A 15,702-nucleotide genomic window follows, 5' to 3' on the forward strand; every position below is an offset into this window, starting at 1 on the left:
CCCTCTAACAGTAATGAACGAGATCAGTGTGTGCATCTGGAGACACCTGAAGATTGCACTAGAATCCTATCTCATCTTGCTTGTTTGAAAAATAACACCATGACTAAATGCTGATTTAGATGCTTACTTGCCTAAAACTGTTTCTCTGATGCCTACTGTTCTGTGTATCTGTATTTCATTCAAAAATGGTAATAATTATTGACATTACTACTTCATGAGTGCATGGGGACAGTATCACTGATACATTTGGAAAAGCAAAGAAAATGAATTCTTTATTGAAAATGTACAAAGGAATATTTCCTCAGTTTTTTCCAAAATGCCTACACAATTAATAAATGAGACTTTTCAACAAAAATTTAAATGAAATAAACACAAAGAAAAATTGAAGAGACTCATCTTGAAGACAGCTGTATTATGAAATATTTATTTGCTCTGAATGCCAGGAACATTTGTTATAAAGCAGGTGCCTATTTATTAAATATTATCATAGTGTGTTATCTACCATATTTCTACTTCTTCTGTTTTGAATTGGTATGAAACATGTTTAAAAGAGGATTTAAAATTTTTTTTACAAATTATAAATAAGATGATGAATGAATGAGTAACTGTATTCAAGTCCCCTGAAAGGAATGTATTTTTGAGGCCATACTTCTAAAGAAAAATCAATGGCAAACCAGAAAACCAAAACATTCTGCTTAAAAATGTGAAAACACTGTGACAAATAAAGCAAGCATTGGAAAAATCATCAATGGCAAACATCTTTACTGAAAAAGTAGCTCAAATGTCTTGGCATATTCCATCCTGTTTCTTGAATATTTCTCTACTGCTATTAGAAAGTATCGTGTGCATACTGTACTTAAAAACAAGCTGGCAAAGGCAATTCTTAGATCTGGTTTGTACAATCACTTTAATAAGTTATTATCTGTACTGAGTTGCAATGGGAGACATTTACAAATTCCTAATCCCTCAGGTATTTTCTCACAAAAAAGGGAGCCATCTCTTCTGATTTCCGTGCTGTTGCTTCTTTACTAGTTCCTTGTACATTTCTGACCTTAGAAACCTGGGAAAAGAGTCCTTTGCCATGAGACTATAGACTGACCTCTGAGCATCATCAAAGCAGCTGAGGGTGGGCTCGGAGATATTCTGAGAGATGTGGGTTTTGGTATGGAAGTCAATATTAATCTGTAGGAAGAAAGGAGACGTAAAACCTATGTCAGTTTGATCGGAAAGCTGAGGTCTGTTCGTGTGCAGGCCACAGTTTGCATTTGAATTTCCTCCCAAATACCCTGGCTGATGCAAATAAGCAGGAAGGTCACCCCTTCATTTTCTAACATACTGAATTCTTAATTTTACTTGGCTCTTAAAAGGATGGCATCACTGAAATAAGAAGGGAAAAACTTGCTTCTGATTATCGCATCTTTTTGCCAAACTAAATCCTATGAAGTACCAATCACCAGAGAGTAAATTAGAGATGGAGGTACTTGGCATCATTTTAGGTTTCGGCCCTGTATATTTTGTAAGGATTTTTTGTTTTTATTAATAATGAAATGGATTTCAATCATATGTAAGACATGGGGACATTCAGAGCACACTCACTATCAAAGGCAAACACATCAGTGTAAAAGTTTTTAGGGAGTAGAATGTGAATAATAATTAATTAGCAATTTGTTCCTTTACAGTAAGCATTTTTTAAATAATGATAGAATTGAAGGCTGTGATGGAAATTTTTGCAAGTTTGCATTTTGATTTTCATCATGTCAAAAATACCTGTACAAAAGAACAGTCATTAACATTTGAATGTACTGGCACCTAAAATATGGAGGAAATGGTGGTTATTGCATTATAAAAATGGTTAGAGAAAACCAAAGACATTTAACATAAATTTCCTTAAATCTTAAAGTAGAAATTTCAGAAGGTGAGATAAACCTGTGTGAAAAATGTATTTAAAGTATAAACCATAAGAGTTCCACACACTGTTTTCTACCTGCTAAATTATTGACATGAAAATGGAAGTACGGCCATATTGAATTGTATTTTCTGTCATTCCTGGAAGTTTGGATCTGAACTTTCCACTTGATTCCCATCCTCAGTACCCAAAGTACACACAAAAAACTATTTACCTCCTTTGGAGCGTCGGCTTGTATAAAGTCAGAATAAATCTTTTGGGCTTTTGAGGTGATCTTAGTGGAGGATTTGGTTTTCTTGAAATCCTCGCAGGCCAGCCAGAACTCCACATTCTCCTCACTGAACTCTGACTTCAAAAATGTCCTAAAAGCTGCCAAACCATCTGGGGAAAAATGCATAAGATGATGGGCAGAGGAAAACTAATGCCGTTTATATGTATGGATATATACACGTGTGTGTGCATGTGTGTACGTATAGATATATATAGTGTAACTTATGTGTCTGATATTGTTTTGCCTGTCAGCCAGCAGTTAGTCTTAAGAGGCTGTTGTGGGAGAAGTAAATAGGAGATGAAACTATAGCAATGATAAGGTGACTAGGAGAATTCTTTCAGAGTTACTAATTGAGGAACGTTCCCAGTTCCTGCCTGCTGTGGTTTGGTCTCTCTAGCACTGATGTCAAAAGCGGATCCTGGAGATTTTGGTCTTCAAGAGGATTTGTTGTGACTAGGAAATTAGGGATTTGAGGCTGACCCCTGGTCTAACAAGCAAGTAGGAAATTAAGTCATATTGTGGTAGTGTGCTCCCCTCAGAGCTGAGGTTAGCCTGCCTAAATAGCGCTTCCATCTCCTTTCAATTAATGATTAAGACTTGGATTAAGGGATGGATTCTTCATTACTTCTTTGTTCAGCTTTTTTTTTTTCACTTTTAAGAGAAAAAACATGAAACAAAGGTTTGTTTGGAAGAAATTAAAATTAATTTAATTAAAATTAATCCAAATCACAGCCTCTTAGAAAAGAAAGGTGACAGCACCCAAACTTAGTTGTGTTAGTCAAGTTAATACTATTCAGAAACCGTGTGAAGGCACCCCAGGGTCCAGGCCACAATGTTAGTGCAGAAAATGGGGCAGGGGCAAGGGAATTTTGTAAGTTACATGTGGTTTGGGGTTTCAGGTCAGTCAGAATGGGATCTCTTGGAGAAGTGACTTTGGATATATTAGAAATAATCATTTTTTGTTTGACTGAAAGTCAATGCACAACATGGATATTTCTCTGTAACAGCAATACCTAAGAAAAGGTTTGTGGGTTATTTATTTTTAAAAATAGGAAAACCAGAACCATTGCACGGAGAGTTTTAACAACCATTATCTTCATAAAACAAACCTCTTGCAGAGCACTTCTGCCTTCTTAAATGTCCCTTAAGCGTTGCCCAGAAGGTATCTTGTGTTTGCAGCTTGGAGAAACATGCCCCCTCTGCCTTTCAGCCCAGCAGCTCACATGCCTCCAGCAGCAGCGCTGGTGTGGAGAACACCACTCAAAGCACGTGGAGACTTGAACTGGAGAGCAGTGTGAAAACCTGACGAGCAACGTTTGTGCACTGGGTTGACACGCATTTAAAAAAAAAATTTTTTTTCCACTTACTTCTTACCTTTATTAGCTAGTAGTGTATCCACAGACTCAGACCAGGCCATTGTTTCCCCAGCGTCTGACCTGTGGAAACAACATCTATCCTTGAAAATAGCATTGTGATCTTTTGTGCGTGCAGTCTGTGGTAGCTAGGCTATTATTTGGCGATCGCCTTGAGGGAGCAGGGTGAGTAATTCATGTTACTCTATGCACTGAATAACATAAAGTCAACAAAAAGTGTGACACTTTTTTTTAGTGTAGGGAACAATATAGACTCATAAAGTACGGTGTTATTTGACATTGGCAACTTGATTATCCATCCAGGTGATAGCAGTAATGCTTGGAATTGGTTGAACTATAGTAAAAGTATAGGAGGGTTATTAATGTTCTAGAGCACGTACTGAATTTCTTCTTGAGTTCAGATGGATTAACTATTAATTTATAGGACACTTTTTGCTTGGAATGAGTAGAGTTATCTAAAACATTCTCATGCTAACAGTGGTAGGATAAATGGGCATTATTTCGGTTTCTCAGTTGAGTAAATTCACAGGGTTGTCTCTTCCTTTGTAACTTGCTGTGGGCCTCTGTTAGAAATGAGACACGGAACTAAATGGACCCTTGTTCTTACAAAGGGTGCTCTGAAGTTGTTCAAGCTGGTTCAGAAGCCAAGCTCTGCGTGCAGGCTAACGGAGGACAGCCGCGAGATCTGACAGGCAAAAGGATGTCAGATAAGGCAACTGCATGCTAAGTGTGTGGAATGTTTTTTTTTTCTTGTAACTTGGGAAGGATGGTCATATTCAATTTAGTCCACAAGTACATAGATAAAATAAACCTGTCTTTTATTCCTGAAAAATTATGTTTTGATTAAAATCACCACTGTACGAGTTTTAATTTAAACATCTAGCGGAGAAAAAGAAACTCCTTTACCAGCATTATTGTTATTGCTTGCATTTTTTGTCACAAAACCTTGGAAGAATATGATTTCTTGAAACATTTTGTGGAAACATCAGACACACATGTGGAGATGTCAGCATGTGCCTGCCTGCTTTCCTGCATGCCAGTTTTTCTATTAGATTTTCTCAGGTTTTTGGTGGTCGGTTAATTTGCAGCCTCAGGCATCCCCAGATGAACGTTAGTCTCATATCTCGTTCAGCGATAAGCAGGAATAAATCTGTTTGGCCATCTAGCTCTTATTTTGTTTTAGAAAAAGGAGCATACTTCTTCATTAAATCTCAGTTCAGTGGTTTGTAACTGAATTTTTTTTGAAATAGGGTGTTTTTTAAGGAAAACTTTGAAAAAAAAATTTATATCTTACAAATGTCCTCAGCCAAAATTTTTGAGCTAGAAATTTCAACTGTTAATCAGTTCTTCTTGTAACCTCTAAAGACAGGCAGTAAAAGATGAAGAATTTCATTGAGCTGATACTCTATTATCCACCCAGAACAGACTCAGTAGAAGGTTTTATCCAACTTTTTTTAAGTTGTAGTAAAATTAATGCATATTAATATTTTTAAAAAAGAAACATTAAAGTTTAAAGGGAATGAAGAATGTTTTACTAGCATTTTGCACTTGTGAAAGACCTTGACATAAAACAAATAGTTCAAAGTGCAAGGCCAGAGCAGAGTAATTGATTCCCCCCACCCCCATTTTGGATACAGATTTTTTTTTATAAGGAGACAAGGAGAAAGGACAACTCTAGAATACTTGCAAGAATATCCAGAGAGGTAGGTAATAATTAAATAGATCAGTATCTCATGTTGCTTTTGTGGAAACTGTTACATTTTATCCAAATAATAGAGATGTATTAACCAGACAAAAAGAGAAGAAACCAACTTTCTAATTCTCTGGTTATGTATCTTGTATAGGTTACAGTAGGCTGGAGGATTTGAAACTGAATTTACATTCTACGTGAATATAGTAGTCGTTTGACATCTTGGCAGCTCTAGAATGGTTTGCGTGCATCTTCTCTCTCATTTGGTGGTAAGAAAGGGGAAATTGGAAAACTTGGAAACATTTTGTTACGTTTCAGTGTAAAATCAAAACAAATTCAAAAATTTTTCATGGAAACAGAAATCTTATTTTCTGACTAGACTCTGTTTCCGTTCAAAAAACCTTACAGATTAATTTTCATGGAGGTTAGTCATTCTGTACCGAAAGGTTTTTTTCATTTGGTTTTTCTGGTTTCAGACATGCAGACTCATGGGATGTAGAGCAGGTCATCCTCGGCTCAGCAAAGCATCACAAGCCACAGACACTGTCCACAATACTGAGGGGTGGGAAATGTGGGTGAGTGGAAAACGGTGGAAAAGACTCTGCTAAAACACAGCACCTGCCTGTACATGCTGTGCTGCTCTTTCCTCTGCGCTAGCATTATAAGAGAACGTGTTCTCAAGGCTGACAAGATGCCCATCCATCAGGAGAGCATTTTAAAGTAACCTTTGAAGTGAAGTTCACTACGCTTTTGTCTGTCTGACCCACTGGTGTCTGAAATCACCTATGGAAAGACCTTTATGCTGACTATTGACTTTCTGCTACTGTATATACTAACTTAAAAAATAGGTGGTTTAGGAGCTAAAAGGCTCTGGAGTCTGATAAATGCACGCAACTCTTTGTTCTGGATAAAATATTACAGGTTTTCTTAATTTAAAAAAACCCACCCACCCTAGAATTCTGTAAAAAATGTTTGATATTCATAAGGGGACAAACCCCTGCTCTGAAGTATACAGGTTACTTTGAGAGCTGTAGTCCACAGCCGTTTCTCAGCATCACCAGTAATGGTATTTTCTAATTGTAAATTTATAAAGAGATTATATGATAGTGTCACCCTATTATGTAGCTGTAGTTATAATTATTACAATAGATCGTGGCATTGACACCTTTAACAAGCAAGCTTTCTTTACAGCTGTCAGTTTACTTACATCCAGACTGCACAAAATTATATTTAAACAAAAATAATAGCATTATGCATATTTATACAGAAGTTTGCACACATACATGAGGGAAACTGGAGTGCAAATATAGTCAGCCCGTACTGAAAACACAAATGAAAACTAAACATAGCATTATGTAGTACTTTGTGAGACATCATGTGCTGATGGAATTAATCAGCAGAGAATTTGTTTTAGTAACTGTAACAAACTTTTATCAAATATGTAACAATTTTTCAGGTTGTTCAGTAAATATTTACTAGCTTTCTTGTCAAACAAAAAAGCAAAATGAAAGACCAGGATAAAACAGACAGCATGAACATAATTCTGCTTCTCTTCCTTATGTGTAATAACATTTGTTTCAATATTTACTTATCACTCAGAGAATTATCTCACTGATCTCGTGGAATTTAGTTGAGTGGGAATGGCAAGCAGAACTGGCAACAAGGAATCAAAATAATCATATACACTTTAAAGGAGGAAGGAAAATAAAAGCTGTCCAGATTATTCAAAATTGATCATCCCATCCCATAAATCTGCTACGATTAAAATAGCCATAAACAACAACTCACTTCACTGACATTTTTTGTTCCACTGTCTGACTGTCACAGGTAGGGCAGAATTTCTTTTTCTGACTGATCTTCAAGCTGAAGGTAATGTGACAGCAGGAACAATACAATTAGCATGTGAATAATCAAACAGTACAATGCAAATTGACAAACTGTTTTTAACACTTCCTTTAAAATTATTTCTTTCAGAAACATGGCTTATTTTTTAACAGTGGCTGTTCTAGCTTAATCTACCAAAAGTAATTTTAATTAAAAACAATTTATATGCAAATATCTCTCAAGACATATTTATGTTCTGAACAAGACCTTAACAGAGAAATCACGTTGTGATTTTTCTCATCGACCACTTGGCTTACTGACTGTGGAAAAGAAAAAAGGAAAATGGGTTCACTGCACGTAACTAGAAAATTCTTCACTATAATTCTGTACTCTCGTATCTGTAAAGCTTACCCATCACTTTATGTGTCTTAAAGGTCAAGGCCCCCTGAGCCATTGTCCCTTTTGTTTATACATACAAGGCTTATCACAATGGGACCAAAGAGTGTTGGGATGGCCATCATTTGCACATTGATGCTGTTACGAATAATGGGATCACACAGTATTTGATACTTTAAATGCAGTGATTTTTTTCTACTCTTACTGATATTTCATTCTATGTGCCATCTTCTAGCAGCATCACTCTCCCCCCAAAACATTTTCATATCATTTTGTCTTTTGCTCTTGATAATTATTCTTTCCTCCCCAGCTCTTTTCTTTCTCTGTACATTCCTTGCTGTCCCTCGCTCTCCTGAACAAGCTGGCTTACTGATTGGCATCTTGCCTTCCTCCAAATCTTGTCCTGCTGCCTAATCCTTTGCTCACCCTACCTTCCTGCTTCTCAATGTCTCCACTTGATATAAACAAACTTCCAGTCGTTCAGGAACTGGAATACAGCTGTCCCAACCTGCAGAATAAGGGATTTTTGTCTTCTCAGTTAAAGTATTTTACATCAAGTAGAGCAGCCTTGAGTTTAGGTCCCACTTGACTTTCCTGTATGGTATAGCCACATACAAAGCTGCCTTCTGCCTGACTGAGGACACAGTCTTTCTTATTTTAGCTATTTCTGTCTTCTAAGGTAAGAAATCAAAACCCAAGCACTACATGCCACATTTTGACCTTAGCAATGTTAAGGGGTTATTCCTTATCCTCACCTTTTGTGGATCTGTAAAAGAAGTTTCAGGCCAAACTATTTGATGAACTTCACATGGGACAAAAGTAGTGAATCCAGTCAACAGTGCTCCAGGAAGCTGAAAGCAGATGGGAACAGATACAGAGAGGTGGGTTACTTGGATGATTGGGAGAGTTGAACTGTCTTGCAGGAGAAGAATAAAAGACTTCAGTTTGTCTGTAAAATGAAAGCAAAGAGGAACTATGATTGCTCTCTGTGAATATGGAGGGGTAATCCAGAGAGAAAAAAGGAGTTATTTTAGCTTAATAATCATATTGGCAAAAGAAAAAAAATGTGTATAAACAGCCAGTGAATAAATTTAGGCAGGAAATCAGAAGGCGGCTTCAGAAAAAGTGTTGGTTTTAACAGCCTCACAGTAGAATTTTTGTCCTCTCTACTCCTCTGTACTTCAAAGATAGAACTTCATATATTTATGAAAGAGATTATTTTAAACTGTTGCCTTTGGTAATAAGAAACTAGAAATGATGATCCAAGATGCCCCTCTCAGTCTTATATAATACTAAAAAAAGATTCCTGGCAGCAAAATACAAATCCTTTCTACAATTTCTTACCTTTACATCCACTTGCTTCTGAAAGTTCTAACAGAAGGAGAGCAATATGAATTATCATCCTGATTCTCTACAGCGCTGCTTATTTTCCTTAATCGGTTATTTTCTCTTATTTCCACAGAGTATGTACTGTGGACTGTGACACTGTGCCAGACAGGACCAAAAGCCTTCCACGCACTGTGCTGGTAAGACTAATTCACCATCTTACAGGTGGAGAGAAAACCTTCAGCACCTGCATTTACAGTAAATCCTTTGTGACTGATTCAGTCCCAGGTTTTAGCTTTGGTAAAAGAGGATAAACATAATACAAAATCCAAACAGTATTTATTTGTAGAGTTTCTGGCCTGGCAGACTGTAAATAGCTACAACTTGAATTTTCTAACAGTAAGATTGTCTCTTTGTCAATTATTGTTGAAATAGTACTTTTTTTTCCCTAATGTTATGTTTTGTGATTGCTGTTACCTTTCTCATGTAGCAAACAGGAGGTTCTTCTGCAAATATGTACAGGCATTTACATGCATTACTATGTCTTGTTATTTTTAGGAAGGGACTTTGCTTTTAAGTGCCCTAGGTTCTCACTGAAAAGTAGCCAAGACTTAGGAGCAGTTCAAAATAGGTGTTGAATTTTCAGCCAAGTAACAAAATTCTAGCCGAAGGCCTGATGCAAGTTTCCTCCAGATTCCTTGGTGTAATGCCAGTAAAGTCAGTGCGGTTATGAGGACAGAGATGACACCAAATTAAACAACACATCAATTCTTGGATGATTCCATTCATTTCTCAATGTTTGCCCTGTGTCTAATCCCAATGATTATACTATCCACCCACCTTAGAACTGTGATTATAAATTGACTTTTTTTACATTTTTTAAGAGGTAATACCATTCTTGTTATATAATAGTCCCATTAACTCCTGTGAGACTCTTTATGAGAGAGAGGGTGCCTATTTTTTTTATAATCACCTGATGATACACTTTTTTAAAAAAACAAAGTTCCAAACAGTGTAACAGATGCATTTTTTAAAAATTCTATCTAATTGCCTGATGTCTGAATGATACAGACATGACCATCTCCTGAAGATTTTCAGTGCTGATATTTTAAAGTCAGTCTTAGCTAAACACCACGAGTATTCTGACCAGCACACAGAATAACTAGGTGGATGCATTCCGATTGCTCTTGCATTTTATGGGTTACTGATCACAATTCACAAAAACATGAAGCTATGAGGGATTTTCACCATTGTGTAAATTGCTGTTCAGTGACTGCTTAGTCTATGTAAGCTGGTTGTATTTCAGGTACACAGCAGGTAATAGGGTTGTTATTATTATTATTATTATCCCAGTACAAATATCACAAGTACACTAACCAAAGTTAGGCACAATCACCTCTTCCCATAAAAAGTAGCTGGTAGTATTGTCATATACTTCTTCTGTTTGGAACTTAATAATTTCTGGAAAGAAACTCTAATATTTTACTGAAATTTCATAAGGAGAAAAAATGATCTTAGTATTAAAACAAATGCATCATCTGCTTGTGCAAATGTATTAGCTATTCATCATAAACAGTATCAAGCAAACAAAAAGAAATATGAATATGTACTAGAAACAGGCTGGAAATTGCACATAGAATTATTTCTAAACTTTTTGGTAATCTGGATCCAGCCGACACTGCTGATGTTTGCAGCTTCAGTTCACTAATAACCTGGACTGGGCTTGCAGAGTAGCTCAGGCCCTTATCTGCTCAGCTAATTTCAGTGTATTTTAAAAACTTTATCTGTGAGGCCTCTGGCTTAACATTTCTGTAATTCTGAGGACTGTGCTATGGATTTTTGGTTTTAGTTCCCTGCTTTTGACAGGCCATAGGAGAGCTAGAACTGTAGGAAAGGGAATGTGGATCTATTGATTGAATGTTTGCTCTCCTCCTTTGCTAATATTACTTGCTAAGGACTACTGATTTATTAAATATTTAAATCCCCTGAAATTTTAGACTTACTGCTTGACTTTTTACTGACACTCATCTTTTATTCTTCACCTATCTTTAGGCATTAGTTTCACTGAGTTATCTTCCTTTATGAAAAGCTATTGGCTCTTCAGGGGAATAAGGCATGTCATTTTTTGTTCCTCTGACCCACATCTGAGCTAGATACTAATCTCAGTAGACAGTATTAAACAACTCTTCATGTTCAAACTATTGGTGTATTAACCTAAGAAATAATTTTCATTTATTTATGTTCCTTAAAGGGCTGCCTTGTACTCACCTGAGTGCAATGTGAGAAAAGGTTACTCTCTCCAATAGCTGTTTTGGTGTGCTGGTGTTTCCCCTGGATCAGGGTCAATATGTTATTGCCCTTCAGCACTCGGCCCCTGTTAAATCCATTCCATACCCAGGTTTGCTCGGATAGTGTTCTCTTGCACAGTGTAACGTCAGCAGAAAAAAAAGTTAATGTTCTGCTGGTCCATGCAATTCAAGCAAATAGAGACTTGACTGCATTTCTTATGTTGGGAGAAGCCAAGATGATCTGAGCACTGCTGGCATCCTAGTAACATGGAAACGCCTGTCATATGGGATGCAAATACATTTTAATCACAGCACTATGTAAATGCCTACCTTCCAATAGCACTGCACAGCATGGTCAACTCACAAAATTTTTTTTTTTTTCCATATGAATAACTCCATGTGTCTTCAGTATGCCACAGAGTTGTTTTGCATAAGAAAATGAGCTGTTATTTTCCACCCAAGCAAAGTATGCCCTTCAGGTAAAATGTTTTGATTTTTAAAACAATCTGTCAAAATGTTTTACGGCATTCTGGGCTCCTCATGTACAGGATTTCCAAGCACTACACAAACACAAACCTACATTAGAAGAGACCTCGAAACAATTCTCAAGATAATGTGCAACCTCGAAGATTCTCGTTTTGTACTAATTAGCAGATTATTTGGCACAGCTCATGTCCTGGATGAATACGCTGTTATTTACATAGCATCCGACTTCACAAAACTACATAGAAGCAGCCTACATAGCACAAGCATACAGGATCATATTATGACCTTGTGCTTGGAGACAGGTATAAATTGCACCAATGCAAGAAAATCTGAAAGGTAGGCATTATGCCTCAGAAAGCTCTTCAACCACAGTTCTCCGTAGCAGTTGTCTCTTGAGTAGTGCCTCGTGGGTGGTCTGTCCCAAGACAAGCTGTGCTAGGAATGAATGAAAGGGAAAACCAATATACTGATGTTCTTTGTTACCTCTTTTTGTAAATGACTGCTAGACTCTGACTTCTCCAAGTAATCTGGGCAAAGTGTGTGTATGATGTAGGAGAGCTCCTACTGAGTCCCCCGCAGGGGGACAGTCCCTGTGAGGATTTAATCCTTAGAAACCTTCTCTTCCTTAAGGAAAAACTGGAGTAGCATTAACTGCAGGAATTTAAAATGAGTCTGGAAAGTTGGGAAGAAATAAGAGTTTCTAAAATACAAGCAAATTGCATGGTGAAGAAACAACTGCTCAGGTTTGTCCTTATATTAGGCTTCAGCTTAATCTTCTGTCCTGTTTGAAAACTCTAAATTGACTTCCATCGGATTGTATTTCCTGCTACTTAATTTTAGTTACCTTTCATAGAGAAGGCAACAATAGAAGCTAGATGGTAAATCTTTTAAATCTCCTTAGGAGGAGGTTACGCAAACAGATGCCATTTAGGAAAGGAGAGAGAAAAGCTTTGGTATAAAACCAGAGGGAGCTTTTATGAGACCAGCCCTAAATGATCGGAGTACAAAAAATGGATGATGACAACAAGACATTAGCAAGAAAAAAGTAGGAATGGAAACGAGCTGGATGGTGCATAGGGGAAATACATTTTTATCTGTGGCACAGAGCCACACAGGAGCTTAAAGGGCATTCGATTGAGGCATTTGACTAAAATGCAAAAACCAGAGGGGGATCTAGGACAGGCATCTGAGCAAGGCATAAGTTTATGAGCATATGAATCACTGAAGAGAGGAAGAAGATTTTATGCAATTTTTTTTCTCAGCTGAGGTCTTTTGGCAGTATGTGTGGAAAGGAGAGGGAACTGCATTCAAAGCAGTAGTTAATTAAGGCAGGCTGAGCAGCTGGGGACAAAAAGGAGAGAAAAATGATCTGCCTTTTGTGAGTCACTTACAAGTTGTAGCATATAAGAGCCATATCACCAATCACCTACTTTAGTGGAAGATGGAAATCTATCTTTTTCTTTGAGATTCATCTTGGATTTCATTCCTCTTGTTTCTTGTCAGTTCAAAAATTAATCTAGTGTCTTTTTCAAAATAACAAATCCCAAAAGCCAAAGAAGATACATGTATATGTGTATTTCCATCTCTCTCAAGTTAAACAAGATCAGCAGATAATAATTCAGCTAATTTAAAGCATCTAAGTAGACCTAAGTATTGAAAGAGGAGACAAGCCTTTGTGCTATACAAGCCAGCAGATTATTTCCCTTGTACTTTGGGTCTGGAGACTTCATGTAAGGAGTAAAGTGAAATGTTTATGTAGGGTAAATTATTGTGTCGGTAAGAGGAGTATTTTGAGAGCTCTTACTGAATGGCACATACAAATCTAAAAAGCTGCTACGTAAAATAATCCTCAATAAAAATACTTGCCTGATAGGCCTTGCATATGTATTATTTGCACTAGGTCAGCTAAACAAGAGGATTTACATAACTATGGCATTGATTCTGCCAAAACTAGAGAAGCCCAACTACGTTCTCTGGCACTGCTCTAAGGCGCAGGGCTAGCCCTTAGTCTGATCAATCCTGTCTAACTCAATCCTGGAACAGCACCACAGACTTGTACAAAATCTATGCTTAGTTCATCTTCCAGGATTACAGTAGAGCACTAAATAGTAGAGCACTCATTTTCTCTCACTAAAGGGAGCCTCTTCTAGACAAAACCGTTTGCCAGATAATTATGTCATTTTACTTTATCTTTGTGCCCTTTGCCTTCCTTTCTCTGAATTTATCTTGGCTTTCTTTTTGCAGTAGTTCCCATGGCATTAGTCTGCTGTAAATTCAGCTACGGTTCATAATTATCTTTGAAAAACATACATGCATAAATAGCTACCAGGAATATCTTATTTGTTTTGTTTTCATTATAAAACTCATAAGAGGGACTAGCACTATCAGTACCACAGACTGATAGTTTTGAGGAATGCCTCCCTGGAGATAAGGAAAACTTTCCATGTGTCTGTGAAATGAGACAAAGGGCGCCTGCTGACTTGTATTTATCATTTACAGACCCTTTGACTAACAGCTGGTTTTTTGCTAAGAAGAAAAAGTCTTACTCAAAGTACTACATTTGTCATTAGTTTGGATTTTGGAACAGTACTAAATATACTTTTTTTTTTCATTTATTTCATCCATGGCAAGAGTAAAGGTGCAGATTCTCAGCTGGTATGAAGGAATATAATCACACCAGGGGAGAATCCAGCTGCAAATGTGTAGGTCTTATGCCTGTGTTGCAACAGACCCACTGTTAACGCTCTGGTGGGTCTGTTCTCAAATCTGTTCTCTTTCTCTAACACAGTTAGTAATACACATCAGAGGAACATGTGTATTTTAATTATCTGAGAACTCTGGCATCCAGACATTGTTGGTGATACTAGAGATTCCCTAATCAGAAACAGGATCGTTTCTGGCAGAATTGATTCATGTTTAAGGGATAGACAGTCAAAGATCAAGGGTAAATAATCTATCCAGAAAAAGAGAATCATAGAATCATAGAATGTTTTAGGTTGGAAGAGACCTTAAAGATCATCTATTTCCAAGCCCCCTGCCACAGGCAGGGACACCTTCCACTAGACCAGGTTGCTCAACGCCCCATCCACCCTGGCCTTGAACACTGCCAGGGATGGGGCATCCACAACCTCTCTGGGCAACCTCTTCCAGTGCCTCACCACCCTCATAATGAAGAACTTCTTCCTTCCATCTAATGTAAATCTACCCGCTTTCAGTTTAAAGCCATTACCCCATGTCCTACCACTACACGCCCTGGTAAAAAGCCCCTCTCCAGCTTTCCTGTAGGCCTCCTTTAGGTACTAGAAGGCTGCTCTAAGGTCTCCCCAGAGCCTTCTCTTCTCCAGGCTGAACAACCCCAACTCTCTCAGCCTGTCTTCATAGGAGAGGTGCTCCAGCCCCCTGATCATCTTCATGGCCCTCTAGACCCACTTGAGCAGGTCCATGTCCTTCTTACGTTGGGGGCCCCAGAGCTGAACACAGTACTGCAGGTGGGGTCTCACGAGAGTGGAGTGGAGGGGGAGAATGCCCTCCCTCGACCTGCTAGCCACACTTCTTTTGATGCAACCCAGAATGTGACTGGCTTTCTGGGCTGCGAGCGCACATTGCTGGCTCATACTTGGTTTTTCATCCACTGATATCCCCCAGTCCTTCTCTGCAGGGCTGCTCTCAATCAACTCATCGCCCAGTCTGTATCTGTGCTTGGGATTGCCCCGACCCATGCGCAGGACTTTGCAGTTGGCCTTGTTGAACTTTGTGAGGTCCGCCCAGGCCCCCCTCTCGAGCCTCTCAAGGTCCCTCTGGACCTTGACATATATATATGTATGTATATATATACTGACTCCAGCAATGGAATTGGGTTAGAAAGTTGCCTTTCACTACATTCACTTGTTCATGTGACACCTGTGACAATGATAATCATGGTGTAGACTGTAAAAAACGGAGGCTGACAAGCTCCAAAGCTGCATTTGGTATCAATAAAGAGACTGAAATACAATATCAGTGCTACTAAAAAGATTTGATTTATTCCTGAATCACTGTGCCCAGGTTCTAACAACTTACACAGTTAGAAATAGCATGTGCCTGGAGTTTTGGGATCACGGAAGGATAATGGAATAAACCAGCAAGGACCATACTCCTCACAG

General features: G+C 38.0%; 1 protein-coding gene across 1 annotated transcript; it reads right to left on the bottom strand.

Moving 5' to 3' along the window:
* Window positions 1–978: 978 nt before the first annotated feature.
* On the bottom strand, window positions 979–15,279 carry RGS21 (regulator of G-protein signaling 21). Its single transcript, XM_010581961.1, has 5 exons — window positions 15,177–15,279; window positions 9,044–9,179; window positions 3,552–3,613; window positions 2,121–2,287; window positions 979–1,182 (listed from the first exon to the last, which is right to left on the bottom strand). The coding sequence occupies exons 1-5, from the start codon at window positions 15,277–15,279 to the stop codon at window positions 979–981; spliced, it is 672 nt and encodes a 223-aa protein (XP_010580263.1).
* Between the last annotated feature and the right edge of the window lie 423 nt (window positions 15,280–15,702).

This window comes from Haliaeetus leucocephalus, unplaced genomic scaffold, assembly GCF_000737465.1.
Source record: "Haliaeetus leucocephalus isolate CR32 unplaced genomic scaffold, Haliaeetus_leucocephalus-4.0 Scaffold76, whole genome shotgun sequence".
Classification (NCBI taxonomy): domain Eukaryota; kingdom Metazoa; phylum Chordata; class Aves; order Accipitriformes; family Accipitridae; genus Haliaeetus; species Haliaeetus leucocephalus.